The sequence below is a fragment of the Haliaeetus albicilla genome, chromosome 14, assembly GCF_947461875.1.
Source record: "Haliaeetus albicilla chromosome 14, bHalAlb1.1, whole genome shotgun sequence".
NCBI classification, from domain to species: Eukaryota; Metazoa; Chordata; class Aves; order Accipitriformes; family Accipitridae; genus Haliaeetus; species Haliaeetus albicilla.
This window is the reverse complement of record NC_091496.1, coordinates 15,849,314-15,863,513: the sequence shown is the minus strand read 5'-3', so window position 1 is coordinate 15,863,513 and position 14,200 is coordinate 15,849,314. Positions and strand designations below refer to the sequence as shown.

Sequence of the window (14,200 nt, the reverse complement as noted above, 5' to 3'; positions counted from 1 at the left end):
GACGCTTGCTCTCTTTCAAGCTGGCCTTAGGGAAACTCAGTGAAAACAACTGCACGAGTCCATTGTTACATTTTCCTGGAACTGTGAGCAGAAATAGGAAGGGAAAATGGAGCAGGAGAAGGATGTCTTCTGGCTCATTTGAACTAGCCTATCTCTGCCTCGCAAGGCCCTGAGCAGCCTGGTCTGGTAGAGCCTCCTTTGAGCAGGGAGGTGGATTAGGTGATCTCCAGTGGTCCCTGCCAACCTCAACTATTCTGTGATTCTATGATTCTTCACCAAATATCTGCAGACCTGAAGTTTCCTGTAGGTGGGTGATACAAGGAATTTGAACTTTGTATTAAAAAAAAAAAAGTTTTGAAATGTGATCCAATAGTGAATCTGGCATTGATGGACGTCTCTCTGTAGCTGAATATGAAAATAATAACTGAAAATATTTTAAAATAAAGTAACATTTTAAAGTCCATTCCTTTTAAATATTTGAGGTCACTTCAGAGCTGTCGACAATATGTGCACAGATTCCAGAAATGAGATATTGTCACTTGCATAGGTAGTTATTATCTTGTTGCAAAGGCTAGCAAGAGAATAAGAAAATCCAGATGGCTTTGGGTAGATATTTAAATCATTCGGAGCACACCATTTAAAGGATATTTTGTCTGAAATCAGATTTTTTTTGTAAACAGAGAAAAAATATTATAACCCTCCAGTAGCTAATGCCTAATCTTAATTGCTAAGACTGAGTTAAAGGCAAAACCTGACATTTGTTTTGTAATGGCTTTGCTCAACCAGTTAGCAGATTGAGCACATACATAATGATGTTGTGAGGTGGAAGAAAACATCTGGTCACAAGCTGCTGTCCAAAGATTAGAATTAGTAATGAGATTTTGTATCCTTATACTTCTGTGCTTTGGTAATGGGACTTCAGTCAGCAGGTGCAAGTCAAGGTTGCACAAGGACAAGAGAGGTGCTACAGCCTTGCCCTCTACTCTCTGACCTTCATGAGAAAGTGATAGCTGTGTTTTTATATAGAGAAGCCACATCTTCAGTTTAACTAGCCAACTGGTTCATTGTTGGTGAGAGCTTTAGGGATTGATCAAGTCATGTAAGAGGCGAGAGAAGCATTTTAAAAAGCTTGATTTGTCTCAGATGCCCCCATTTCCTTGTTGCCTGTTAGTTTTTATAATTTGTATGATTTCTGAATTTATACTCTGTCTACACTCAAATACAGCATTGTAGGATATAATTTATAATTGTTATGGTCTAGTTGATCTAGCTGATCTGTCCTCAGAGGTGCCAGATACTTTCTTTTGAAATTGCTGTCATGTCACCAAGCCTAAGGCTTGGTAAACTTTGGAATGTTGCTTGATGTTTCATGAGATAATTCTTTACAACAGTTCCTGATGCCTTTCTGTTCCATTAGCTTTTAGCCATCTGTTGCTTTGATTACACTATTATAGAGAATAAGTGTTTTGGCAAGCTATTTAGCTGTGTTGAAAAATCTTGTTTCTTTGCTTTCTAGTATTTTATTGCTGCTGTTTCTTTTTTTTTCTCTCAACCTTTATAGCGCAATGCTTCTTGTTATTTACTTCTTGTTATTCTAAGAAACAAAAGTCTGACCTAGTTTGAGGACATGGTGAGGTTTATGGCTGTGCTTTATGGCTGTTTTCCTTTCCTGTGAAAGTCCTTCTACCAAAAGAAGTTGTGTATTCCAAACATGGGCTGACAGAAGGTGGATATTATAACCTAACCATATTTCAACATTTAGCTTTGGGATTCTTGCCTCTTAAGGCTTAAAATGTACTTTTCTAGAGTCTAGCCAAAATGTTACGTCAGTATTACCTTCTATAGAAAATTATAACATCTTAACCTCTCACTCTTCCCAACACTGCAAAGGTCAAACCAGGAAGAACTGGAAGATCATTAGGAAGAAATCTGTATTCTCTAGCTTTACATTGTCAATTTGACCTTTTCATGTATTGCTCAGATTTTAAAGATGAACAGAATAAAAGACAGATGGGGTGATAATGAACATAGAGACGTGCTTCCCTAAGTAGATTCATTTTTAGGAGTTGTGATATACCAATTAATTTTTTTAAGGCATGGACTTTTGAAAATGAAATAAAATACTGTTTTTAGACTGCAGCTGATTTTCATTGGCATTTAATTTCTACTGTTAGTTTTTTTGTTAATTTTTCCTGCAATTAAAATAGCTGAGTGGTACTGCAAAGCAAGAATTCCAACAATACTTTGTAAATTATTAATTCTGCTCAATAGGTCATTTTGCCTTGGCTGTGACTGAGGTGGCTAAGTTTCCTTCACTGCTTACCTGCTTGAGCTCTTTAAATTGAATTGCAACTTTTCCTGGAATAATTTCTCACTTTTTTCACTTTTGGTGTCTGTAAGAGATGACTAAGAACTACTTGTAATTGGTAGCTGCAAGTGCTTACAAACCCTTCCTTGGTCACTTAGTCTTCAAGTAGTAGTACTTGTCATTAGGGGTAGTAATGTTATTTATGGGAAAATTATTTGAAAGAGGCAGTGTGTTGTAATGGTAGCAAGAGGGGAGGAGGAGTAAATACTGTAAATGAAGATCTGACTGGGGATTTTGAGCTTCACAAAGGGGTCTTTTTTTTGATTATTTAACTGACCTTGTAAAGCTGTACTGTTTAGGAAGTTGCAACTGCTATCTTATACAAACAATATTTGCTGTGTGAAGTAAACATTGAAAAGTAACTGAAATAGTTCCCAATATAGTCAATCTACTATCAAATGAAATTATTTAATACTAAGTGTCAGTCAAAAATACGCAGAAGTATCATTCTGGAAACTCTTTTTGCCTTAACTCTGGAAGGACTGCAATAAACTTTTATATTCCGTGTCAGAGAATATATGTTAGTTTAAAAGTTTGGTTATTTCAGTATGTGTCCTGTTGTAGGGTTATTGTATTATAATGCTGATTATTTCTTGATGGCTAGGGAATGTTGTGTTTCTTTTCAAAATACTATTCATCGTATTTCTTGCTTGCCACATTGTCTGTTGAAGTGATACCTGGACTAATTAGTAATTATGGATCTTCCTTCAGCTAAGCAACATATGTAATTCTTTTTGTACTGTGTTATGCTTTTAGTACTTGTGTATGGGACATGGTAAACATTTTACGACATAAGAAGTAAGGATGTGGCAGCACACTGAAATCACAGCTGTTGAATAATATGTATATGTATATATATATCACAAAAACTTTCTGTTGTGTTCCTGCCACAGCCTTTTCTGAACAGGGTCATCTGTTCTCTGCAGAATAATAAAGATTTTCGGTCAGAGTCACTGTTCTGCTTTTAGTAAGCAAAACAGACATGTTCTTGTGTACACTAGTAGCTATGGAACATCATTTCTAAGTGAGGGACTAGTCCAAGTTTGACTTCTCCATATGTGGTGCTTCCAAACTGTCGTGTGAAAGAACATTTCCTCAGAGAGCTGTTCTGATTATGTGGTGCAGGCACTTGTGAAATTTAACTACATGACAGTTAGCAATTAATTAGATGTGTAACACTACTTCTTTATGAAAGTAGTTGTAATTGTCACAGGTAGTATTGACCATAAATATTTTGAGCAATTAACACATCTTCATTTGAGAAGGAAGTTGATAGTCCATACAGCTGAAAACCCTGCAGCATAGAGTCATATGGACAGACTTGCACTGGATAAAGAAATAATGATGTGAAGTTCCCTAAGACAGCACTGGTTGGGCAGCAAAGGTCCACATGGTGAATCCCATACCCTGAGAAGTTTGAGTGTGAGTTTGGAAGCTGTGTTTGTAGCACTTGAGCCAATTAGTTTTGCCTGTCATCCAGGTTTCTTATTTTTGGTTCAGCCTTATGCTAGGAATCTTCCTGTCCCCAAATTAGCTCAGTGTCATCACCACACTCCCTTGTGAGGAGCAGGCTTGCTCGTCCAAGGTGCGTTTCTAATGATGAAAAAGAATATTGCTCTTTATTTAGCTATGCTTTCAGAAGATTGTTCTGATAACACTAGTAGCAATCATATGGTATGAAATGAATCGAAAATGATGTTAGTAAAATAAACAGCTCTCAATGATAGAGAAAATGAGCAAATGCATTTGGTACGAACATCTCTTCATAGTTGCTGCTGAATGACTATCTTTATTTTTTGCTAAAACATAAATTGAAACATTCATGCCTTCTTTCAAGTGGTGGCTAATATCACCCTTCCTACCAAGCTATTTAATATATTGTCTGATGGATGCTGAGAAACTTTGATGTTTTTAAATATTTGCGACAGTTGCTTTCATGGTAGAACTTGCTTTTGAGCAAGTTGATTTTTTTTTTCTTTTTTTTTCTTCATATGTTGAACTGATGATTCACTGAGTCTTCCTAAGCTCTTAATTTTCTGGAATTTAGTTTTCATGTATCTGTAACATATTATGTTGTGACATGCCAGATGGAGGAGTGCTTTGAATGGAGAAGGATATTATTGGTGGACTTAACTCCATTTCTCCTTAGCTCCCTGCTTCATTATAATTTTTGCAGCCTGAAGATCACTGTAGTTAATCTTTGAGTAGGCGGTGTTGTAGGCCTACAGTTCGTGGGGTCATGGTTTTATTTCACTTGTGTATGGTTGTGTTTATGCACATTAGATTATACTGTACTGCTAACATATTACTAAATGCTGTACTATTTTTCTTTGCCCCCTACTCTCTTGACTGCCATAACTTAAAGTTTATGGCATATGTACAAATATTTTTAGGATGCTAATTTATTGTGTAAAAGGGTATTTTCTTCTCAGACACTACCTTGTGAGAAGCAGAATTGTGTCTTGCTGTTGCTCTAACTGCCCATACATTTTTACATAGTAAAACCAGCCTGCTTTGTGTTTGGTAAAAACTACTACTTCTGAGCCTTCATTTACAAAATAAGACACTTAAAAAAAAAAAAAAAAGGAACAGAGGGTCTTACAGACAGCGATTCTGAGGAGAACACTTAAAAATTGCTAAGTGTAGTTGCCTGCAGTGGTAGACAACTTGATTATACAATACTGCTAATAACTCATTAAATTCCATCTCAAAAATAGTTATATTATTTTCCCTATTGTTCCTGTTGGATAGCTGTTCTGAATATTATTCTCTGATGTGATTCCAGTTTCCATTGTAAATCACTTCTGTAGTCAGGTTTGGTTTTGTTTTTTTGTGGGTTCTTTTTCACTTCGAGTGCATGCTTTCCATTTGATAAAAGTTGTGGCAGTCTTTTGACTCTCAGAAAAGTTTAGCTTTAAGCTTTCTCAAAGAGAAAGAAAATATTAGGGGCAAATTCTTATAAATAAAGTCTGTTGGTAGTGGCAAATTCTGCAATACTGATTCTCAAATTTTAGTCCAGTGTGTACTAATGATAAACAGTCTAATTTTGAAATGTGTATGCAAGCCTGAAAGTGCAATAGTTTGTTTTCTTCCTGCTTTCCAACATTTTCTTTCCACGTAATAATTTTTGTCCCAAGAGATGCTCCATTTTTTAACATATTGTCTGAACGTAGAAACTAGCTGTGCATAAAAAATGCAGTTCTCTTAGGATTAGTGATAAACCAACAATGGACTTTATATAGCCTGTCTAGGGCATAAAAACACAAACTGTTTTTTGAGGAGAGAAAAATGCTATATATGAAACAAAGATAAAAGATATTTTATTGTGCATTGTCAGGGTTTGAATATATCTCCAGCTCCTGTTATACAAGATGAATACATGAGCTAGAACCCCTCTCTCAGTGACCATGCCCACAATTTAAAGCAAATAAGAAATAGGCCACCTGCATAATCTTTGTTCTATTCTGATTTTAACTTTGGTACTAGATTTAGAAGATACGTTGAGTGAATAGCAGGTTTCCATAATGATGTTTTTTGGTTATTCCCTAACTATCCCTAACTTCAGAATGAATTGTTTGACAGCTTTTGGCTAAAAACAGTTCTTTTGAAACATAGCTCAGGTTCTGTTGGAGCACATTTTTGTGTCATTCTTGACCAGTAGCTGCAGAGCTAGCTTGCTAAACTATGATGTGAGAGCTCTGAGATTTATCTTTTGCCTGAAATTATTTGTGCCTATACTGCCTGTTTTTCAGGAAAGTAATTATCTGACCATCGGTTTTTCAAGGCTGGATAGTGCCCTGCTCACCTTTTGATGCTGTTCTATTTTTTTGTTAGTTAATATATAAACATTAGAGTCTGACTGAAATCTAGTTGAGTGCTCTTACTATAGTAGTAAGGTATTGATTTTATGTTACTGACTCTGCCTGTTTTTATAATTGTGTAAGTATTCTATAAGAATTAGAACAATTTCAACAGGAAAGACTGGTAAATGACGTGAGTCTTTTCTATCTTTGCTTTACTTCCTTTCAGTTTCATTCTCTTTCTTCCTTCCAGTTTATTTTCATTCTATTCTCCATCCTCTTCCCATTTATATTTTCTTTTTCTTGTTCATTTTGTCCCCAGATTCCCTCCTTGCATTATCCTACTATTCATCTTCTGACATCCCATTAATCTTCCAGTCTTTATGGCTTACTTTCCCACCTCCACAAGCACACCCACAGAATGCTTAGAAATTTTACAGCATACCCAGTTGTCAAAAAACTAAACCTACAAGTCCCAGACCCATAATACTATGCTGGGAATGCTCATTAACTCCCACACTGTTTGGAAAAAGAAACTGGTACAGTTAGTATAAGGTCTGTAAACCATAATACATGCCTAATATTCCTTTGCTTTCCACTAAACCTGGAAACGCCTCATTGGAGTTGGGGAAGGAGATGCGATCTGGCTTTTTTGCTTCAACTATGGTTCTGATCTTTGCAGAATCCCTAGAAAGAGTGACAGGAATGTGTAGTTATAGTGCTGTGACATCTGAAACATTAGGTTTGAGGAGAATGCCCTGTTGATCAATGGATCAGAAAACCCGTTGCTGTAGGTGGATGTACCAGCAAAAGAATCTTCAGCACAGCAGCTGCATCATAGCTTTACTGCTGTGGTAGTGCACGTTCCCCACACTTGAAAGGCAGATGACTACCCCCCCTTTCTTTGGCTCAGGGGTGTCTGGCTGAAAACAACTGTGACCTGGGGAAGATGAAGCAGAATTGCATTGGTCTTGGAGCAGACCCTTTCAATGTTAGTGGCTGCTACTGCTGCAGCCACCAGCAGGAAGGGTGCAGTGGTGTAAGGTCTCACTGCCAGAGGAGTGTCAAAGTGGGGTTTCTAGTGGGACGTGCCTGTGGTCTCAGATGCTTCTGTCCAGTCTGGGTGCCAGGATTTCTGCCAGACCATGTTCTTTACTGCTGGCAGAAGTCACTAAGAAAAATGACAAAAGACTGCATCTCTAATGTGTGTATGATCAACTGATCGCCCCCTCCACTAATTGCCTGTGAATGCTAAATAAAAAAGCAGTATTCAGTGTATGGATGACAGTGCTTAGTTTCCAAAGACAGTAATTTGAGGCTTTTCTTTTCCTAAATAGCACCCATGTCAGTGTTTAGTGTTGCTCAGTGGAATTATCATCAGATTTAATCTTAATCAAAGGTCTCTTAAAGAATGGACCTGAATAGTTTTTGGATAGTTTTCACTCTCCTGTATTTTGGAAAAGCTCTGAACAATACAGAGACAATTGAGCTTTTTTTTTTTTTTTCCTCTCTCCAGGCTTTGGAAATGATCACTGTATTGCTTTGCACTCTTAATTCTGCTGTGACAAAAATGAAGTTATTGTCAGTATTAGAAATAGAAATGTAGAAATACAAGCTTAAATTCTGCAGTTGTCAGTAGTGGGGGCTTGACCTGCTTGCCTCTGCTTATCCTTGGTTAGTATTTTTTTTTTAAAGCCTGTATCACATTTAATTAACTGTTTGGCACTTAAATGACAGTACTGTAACAGATACCATGTGTTAAAACAATATTACTAGCTACACCATAGCTGAATATAGCTGTACTGTAACTAACCTTGGAATTACTGGATCAATCACTGGTGACTGACCCCAGGTTAGATATTGCTAGCAGTGCTTCCAGTTCCTTTTTTTCCATTCTTCTTATTCAGAGGATAGTGCCAAAGGAAGCTAAGCAAAGCATTGGTAGGCAATCAAAGGAAATAAATTCTCTCCTTTACTTTCTGTTCTCTGTTACGCAGTAAGGATGCCAGTTATTTAATGTTAAATGAAATGAATTAGCAGACTGAACTTAAAGAGGAACTTGCCCAGTAAAATGATGGCTCATCATGATAAAAAAACCCTATGGCACAGTTAAAGATAATAATTATTTTTGAAAATCTTCTTTCTCTAGAATCCTACTCAAGTGGGAACTGCTCTTCAGGTTTTCCATAACCTTGGGACTTTGAAGGATACCATTGCTAATGTGGTGGATGGATACTGCACAGTCCTGGAGGAGAACATAAAAAATGCTTTGGATATCAAAGTATTGACCCAACCATCTCAAAGTATTACAAGAGGTATGATGCTTGTTTTACAGAGAATAACTGAGTTTTTTGACAGAAACAGAGTGTGTTGTCAAATGGAAGAAACTCTCACATCTAAGCCTGTTATAGGAACATTTCCCTGCTTGCTTTAACCAGTAGAGGATGGGAATAGGCATGTCTCAGAAATCATTTAATACAAAGCCAAAATTCAGTTTGTCTGTTGTTATTGGGCTCAGACAAATTCTTCTTCCTTTGTGTTGGTGGGAGGATCATGGGTAGAAATTATTTGCAAGCAATGGAACAAGCCTGAAACTACGTTGTGATGCTTTTGTCAGATGGAAATAATTTCAAAGCAGTATATTCAATATGAAGGAATGTTGCACTGTTAGACATTTAGATCCCACATGTTAGCTCAAATACCAAAGAATACAGAGGAATTGGGCAGCCAGGCAAATTTGAACTTTGGCAATATGAACATTTAAAGCTTTTTTAAAAAAACTTCTACAACAAGTTGGGGGTCCAGAACTATAATCATCAGCATAATAAAGGAATACAGCCCCTCTCAAGGAAAGTGATGGTTTAGAAGCTGCATGCCCTTCAGCTGGAATATCACTTTTTTTAGCAGTTTACCTATGCACTTAAGTCCTGAGCTGGTAATACCTGTATTTTTCACAGCCACTGTCTCTGCCATTTCACTTTGCTATTACATCCCGCAACAGTGCTCACTGGCATTACCTTGGTGTTTCTGTGGAGGTCTGAACAGTGGTAACAGTGATGAACATTGAAGTATCCCCACTAACTTTAGAGTTTAGTTGACTTCTCAGTTGAGACAACTGAGGCCATTCAGAAAGCTCTGTTTTGAAGCTATTTTAGGCTGCTTTGATTTTTAAAAAAAATTCTTATGTCAGACTGCATAGAGATCTGTATTTCTAATATTTTAATTTTCACACATGAAAGCTGAAATGTGCTGCTGTGGTTTTTAAAAACCATTTAGGTGGTCCTGGTAGAGCTGCTATGCCAACACCTGGGAACACAGCAGCTTTTCGAGCAGCCCTCTGGACAAACATGGAGAAACTCATGGATCAGATCTGTGCTGCTTGTGGACAGGTACTCATCAGCTAATTATTGTTTGTCTAGTCATGCAATTTTGCATGTAAGATATTAGATGTCAACTTTTCCTCTCAATTAATTCTTTCTTACAGGTGCAGCATTTGCAGAAAGTATTGACAAAGAAAAGAGATCCTGTGTCACATGTCTGCTTCATAGAGGAAATAGTTAAGGTAAAATTTTAATTTAGCTGAATATGTTTTAGTAATTCTGTTAAGGAAAATGTGATGAGGGAATGCTTTTGTTTACAATTTTACAGTTCCATAAAAATTTTGTAATTAAATTAATGTGAAGTGTTGAACGTCAAACTAACATCAAAAGCTATATTTGTGGTCTCTGGGTTACATCTGTAGGGTATAAACATGTTCTTTTTATAATAACTTCTTTTCTTTAAAGGGAGCTGGTAAGGCACACTGTCAGTTTTTATTACTGATCATTAATGTCATTCCATAAAATACCATGTGATTCAAGTAATTAATTAAGTGTGTTAGTTTGCATAGGAAAATGTGTCTTCATCTTACACTTTCAGCCATCTATTTCTCTACTTCTTGGCAATTTCTCCTTGAAAAATAATCATGGCTGTTCTTTTGAATACCTATTCTTCTCCATTCAATTGCATTGTTTTCTATTCATATTTGGAATAATTTGATTAATGGTCTTCCGAAATGTTAGGAACAGAATTACTGAAGTTATCTCATCTACCTTAGTAGATGAGAAGAAACAGAAACAAAAGATGTGTTTATGCAGACATCTCCTTTTCCAAGTATATGGCTGGATTTTTAATTTACATGAATTTAATTTTTTAAATATGTTGGGGAAACTCTTCATATGCAAATGTGGTCTTCTCAACAGTGAAAGCAAATAATGAAGGTTAAATACAGCATTTAAGTTTGTCTGTTAAGCCCATCTCCAAAAGACGTCACAGAACATCACTTTTGTATAAGGCACTTCAAGCTTCTCTTTCTGTGTTGTAAAAAAACCAAAACAAAACAAACACAAAATGCTTAGAAAAAAAGTTTATAAACTTCTAGCATATTTTCTTCATTAAAAAGTTTGATCCTGCAAAAACTATCTATTGCTGCCTTGGTGGAGCCCTTCAGTCTGTCAGCATGTTTAAGGAGAAACACAGAAACCTAGAGACAGAAGGAGGAACTCTGGAAGGCTCAGGAAGAGTTTGGATGGAAAGGAAGCTTAGATAAATGAGCTTTCAGTGTTCATGAGTGGCTCCCACCCTTAGCCTGTGCTTCTCAATTCTTCTCTTCCCTTTTGTAGAACAGCACTTGAAAAGGGGATAGGATTTTTTCCAGTTGTCGAGGATGATAATAGAGGGAAGTCAAAGGAAATCTTTTATCATCCTGGAGAATAAATGAACAGGGAGAATGAATCTCATTAGAAGCTAGATGCAGAGTAAGGAAAAACTCATTAGAATATAAAATAAAAGGCTTTTAGGTTGTCATACACTAATCATGTTCCATGATCTCTCTGATTACCCTTCCTTTCCTTTGACTTCATACTGCAGGATTGCATCTAAGTGACAAATCGTATTTCCCAAGTAAAATGCATCCATTTGGTTTTCCACAGTTATCACTCTTCCAGGTATTTTGCTTTTCAACAGGTGTTCTGGTGTAGTATAACACCAAGCTGGATGGTTGTCATTCTCAGTGAGGCAGCTAAGGAGTAGTGGTACATCCTTGTATGATGCTACCAGAGTGCTCTCAGCATGACACAGTACTGCTGATAGCATTGATGCTTTACTTGCTTCTTACCTGAGATGGTTCACTGTAGCACAGTGTTTTTCTTGGCCCTTTTCACAGTTATACCATTTGTTCTAGTGTCCCTTGAAAAAGGTATGGCGCCAGCCTGCAGATGGGTGAAGTCACACCAAACAGTAGAGCTCTTGTTTAGACAAAATCAGACAAGTACTACATGCTGCTGAAATTCAAGAGTACATACAGGTGGCTGTATGGGAGAGTATGAATTGTTGTGTACATTGTGTACATAGAGATAAGAAAGAAATTGATATTTTGCTGCTTACTAATGAAGATTCCATCTTGTATTAATCCAAACTGAAACAACATGCTTTCCTCAGCAAGTGTTCTGGAGAGGGAGAAAAGTTAGATTTTCTTTATTGTATTCAATTTCATTAATAAACAGCAAATGAACAAAACAAACTAAAGGTACTAACATTATACCCATTCGCTAGGGCAGCATGCCCATGCCAGAAGATAGGAAAACGAATCATCCACTCTACAGTCTGTGCACTAATTACTGTTACTGATGTCAACATTATTATTATAGTCATCTTCTGCAGCAGCTGCAGTACCACTTTGCCTGTCCATCTGCTTCCTTGTTTTGATTACTGCAGTGGAAGTATCATCCTAGGAAGCATAAGAGAGGAGGAGACCCAGCCTTTTTAAAGCACAAGTCCTTTAATAGCAAGGAAGCTACTTCTGTGTTTTGTGGTTTGGGTGTTTTTTGGTTTTTTTTTTTCCAATCATTCTTTTCCATTGGGGATTTTTGTGTCTTTCTCTTCACAGATAGCACAGCCTGCATTTTTTTCTAATTATGATCTCAAACATGTGCTTTCTGGCCTTCTAATTACCTGTTATCATAATAATATTTAGTAGTGTTGTATCATGTTGTATCCAAAAATGTAGTTTTAAAACCACTAGCTAATTAATTAAAGGATTCACAAACCCTCTCTGTTTAAAAAAAAAAAAGGAAACAAAACAAAAATCTGACAGATGGAGAAACTGAGGCACAGAACTTGTAAGGTTTATAAATACTGGAGTTCAGCAGGAGGGCAATGACAATACCCACATCTTTTCTACACTATGGTTTTTCTTACAGAATTCACTTCCAAATTTTTCCATGATTAGATGTGGCCAAGACTTAAGTGACATACCCGGGCTTACATGAGTATCGTGGAAGATTGTGGAGATTAAATTTACACTGCACTTTTTTCCACTCCTTCTCTTTGCAGATCTAGCTTTTGGTATTTTTCCTTTGCCACAATATGAAATAAATGTAATTTTGAAAAGAAATTGTGCACTTATATACATTGTAAAAACCTTTACATGTCATACTAGTAATGAACTATAGATTAATTTTTAATCTGTAAATGTTAAAATTACAGATTTAATTTCAGAAAAAGATCTACGAGATATTTAAAGGAGAAACACATTTCTTTTAAGGCTGAGTGGACATTTTTGTGGTTTTATCTAAGGAAGAAGGCCTTTAATGACTAGATTTTAGTTGAGGAGCAAGGCTAAAAGAATTCAGAATTCATTAAGTTCTGATTTCTAGTTTGGGGGGAAATGAATAGAGATTTAATTTTATAATTTTTTTTTAAGGTAGGGTTATTATTTTCATAATGTTGAGGGTAAATATTAAAATTACAAATAAGATTTAAATAATGTAAAATTGATATTTTTGTTCACCTAATGACTGGTTATTTATATAACTTCTTTCAATTGCTTAATTCACCTTCAGAGAGCTAATAGGTTACTCCAGTTTGTTCTGCTTTATTGCTCCTCTCTTTCAATGTGTAGTGACTAATCCTGCCTCAGCTGTTTTAATACGTAAACTACAATTGACTACAGTGTAAGTCGCAGTAGAACATATCTTTCTGTGACAGCCACCTTCCTAATTAGAGATAAGAATCCCTCTAAGCCCCTTGTAAAAGAGTTGAAAATGATCTCTGATCCTCATCTATTTTGAGTCCTTCACTCCTACATAGACATGAGCGAACAGTTCTGCAAAGTGAGAAGTAACCTTAAAAGCAGCAAATCATTTTGTAGGGCATTTTGGGGTGGTCTGTAGAAAGGGTGAGCTGGGGTCTCTCCGCTGGGCAGAAGGGGACTCCCTGTGAGAGGCCAGATCTGCCCTTGATCGCCTTTGATCTGCTGATGTCCGGCTTGTTAGCAGCTAAGGCACACCACAAACCCTGTCATTTACATAAGCCTCTGGATAAAAAAGTGAGCTGGGAGTTGTAGGGAGTGTTATTATGTACTTTATGGAGGGCTCTTATCATTGCCTCTCCTGATGAACGTTTGGTGAGTAAGCAGTCTATTTTCCTGAGTTGTCAACACTGGCAATATGAGGTGTTAACAATACAGAAGGAAATGTCCTCATCGTTACATAAGATAAAGAAAATAAATGGAAAATATAAATGTTTATTGCCCAAAGTGTACTTACATTTCACCTTCTTATTTCTCTTTCCTGTCGAAACTTGTTAAAAAATGTTGCTGTTTTGAAATTATTCACATCTAACGTCACATATTCACATTCAGTTGGCCCAATTAAAAAATAATCCCAACTGGGAAAAAATGAAAAATAATCTAATTACTGCCTTATGTGAGTTCAGAAAATAATCTGGTTTTCACCTATTATTACAAGTATGTGATTTATTTTCCAGTATTTTTTTGTAGAAACAGAATTGGATTACTTGCATATTATTTCTACTGTAGTTTCTGTTTATTATTTAAGCAGTAACAAGGTACTTTGTGGAGATCTAAACACAAGTGAATGAGCAGGTTTTTGATCCCCAAAATACCGAAGATGCTCTTTATTTCAAACATACAAATTGTCCTGCTGAATTCAGTTGCAAGATTTTTTGAGGCCTCTCTTAAAAAACTAAAAAG

The 14,200-nt window shown here is 36.4% G+C and overlaps 1 protein-coding gene across 1 annotated transcript in view; it reads left to right on the top strand.

Annotated features, from left to right (window-relative positions):
• Window positions 1-14,200, top strand: part of COG5 (component of oligomeric golgi complex 5) — a 194,595-nt gene that overhangs the window by 119,239 nt on the left and 61,156 nt on the right. Inside the window, exons 8-10 of the mRNA XM_069801840.1 lie at window positions 8,318-8,483; window positions 9,445-9,557; window positions 9,653-9,730. Coding sequence (XP_069657941.1) covers window positions 8,318-8,483; window positions 9,445-9,557; window positions 9,653-9,730 — 357 coding nt within the window. The remainder of the gene's footprint in view (window positions 1-8,317; window positions 8,484-9,444; window positions 9,558-9,652; window positions 9,731-14,200) is intronic.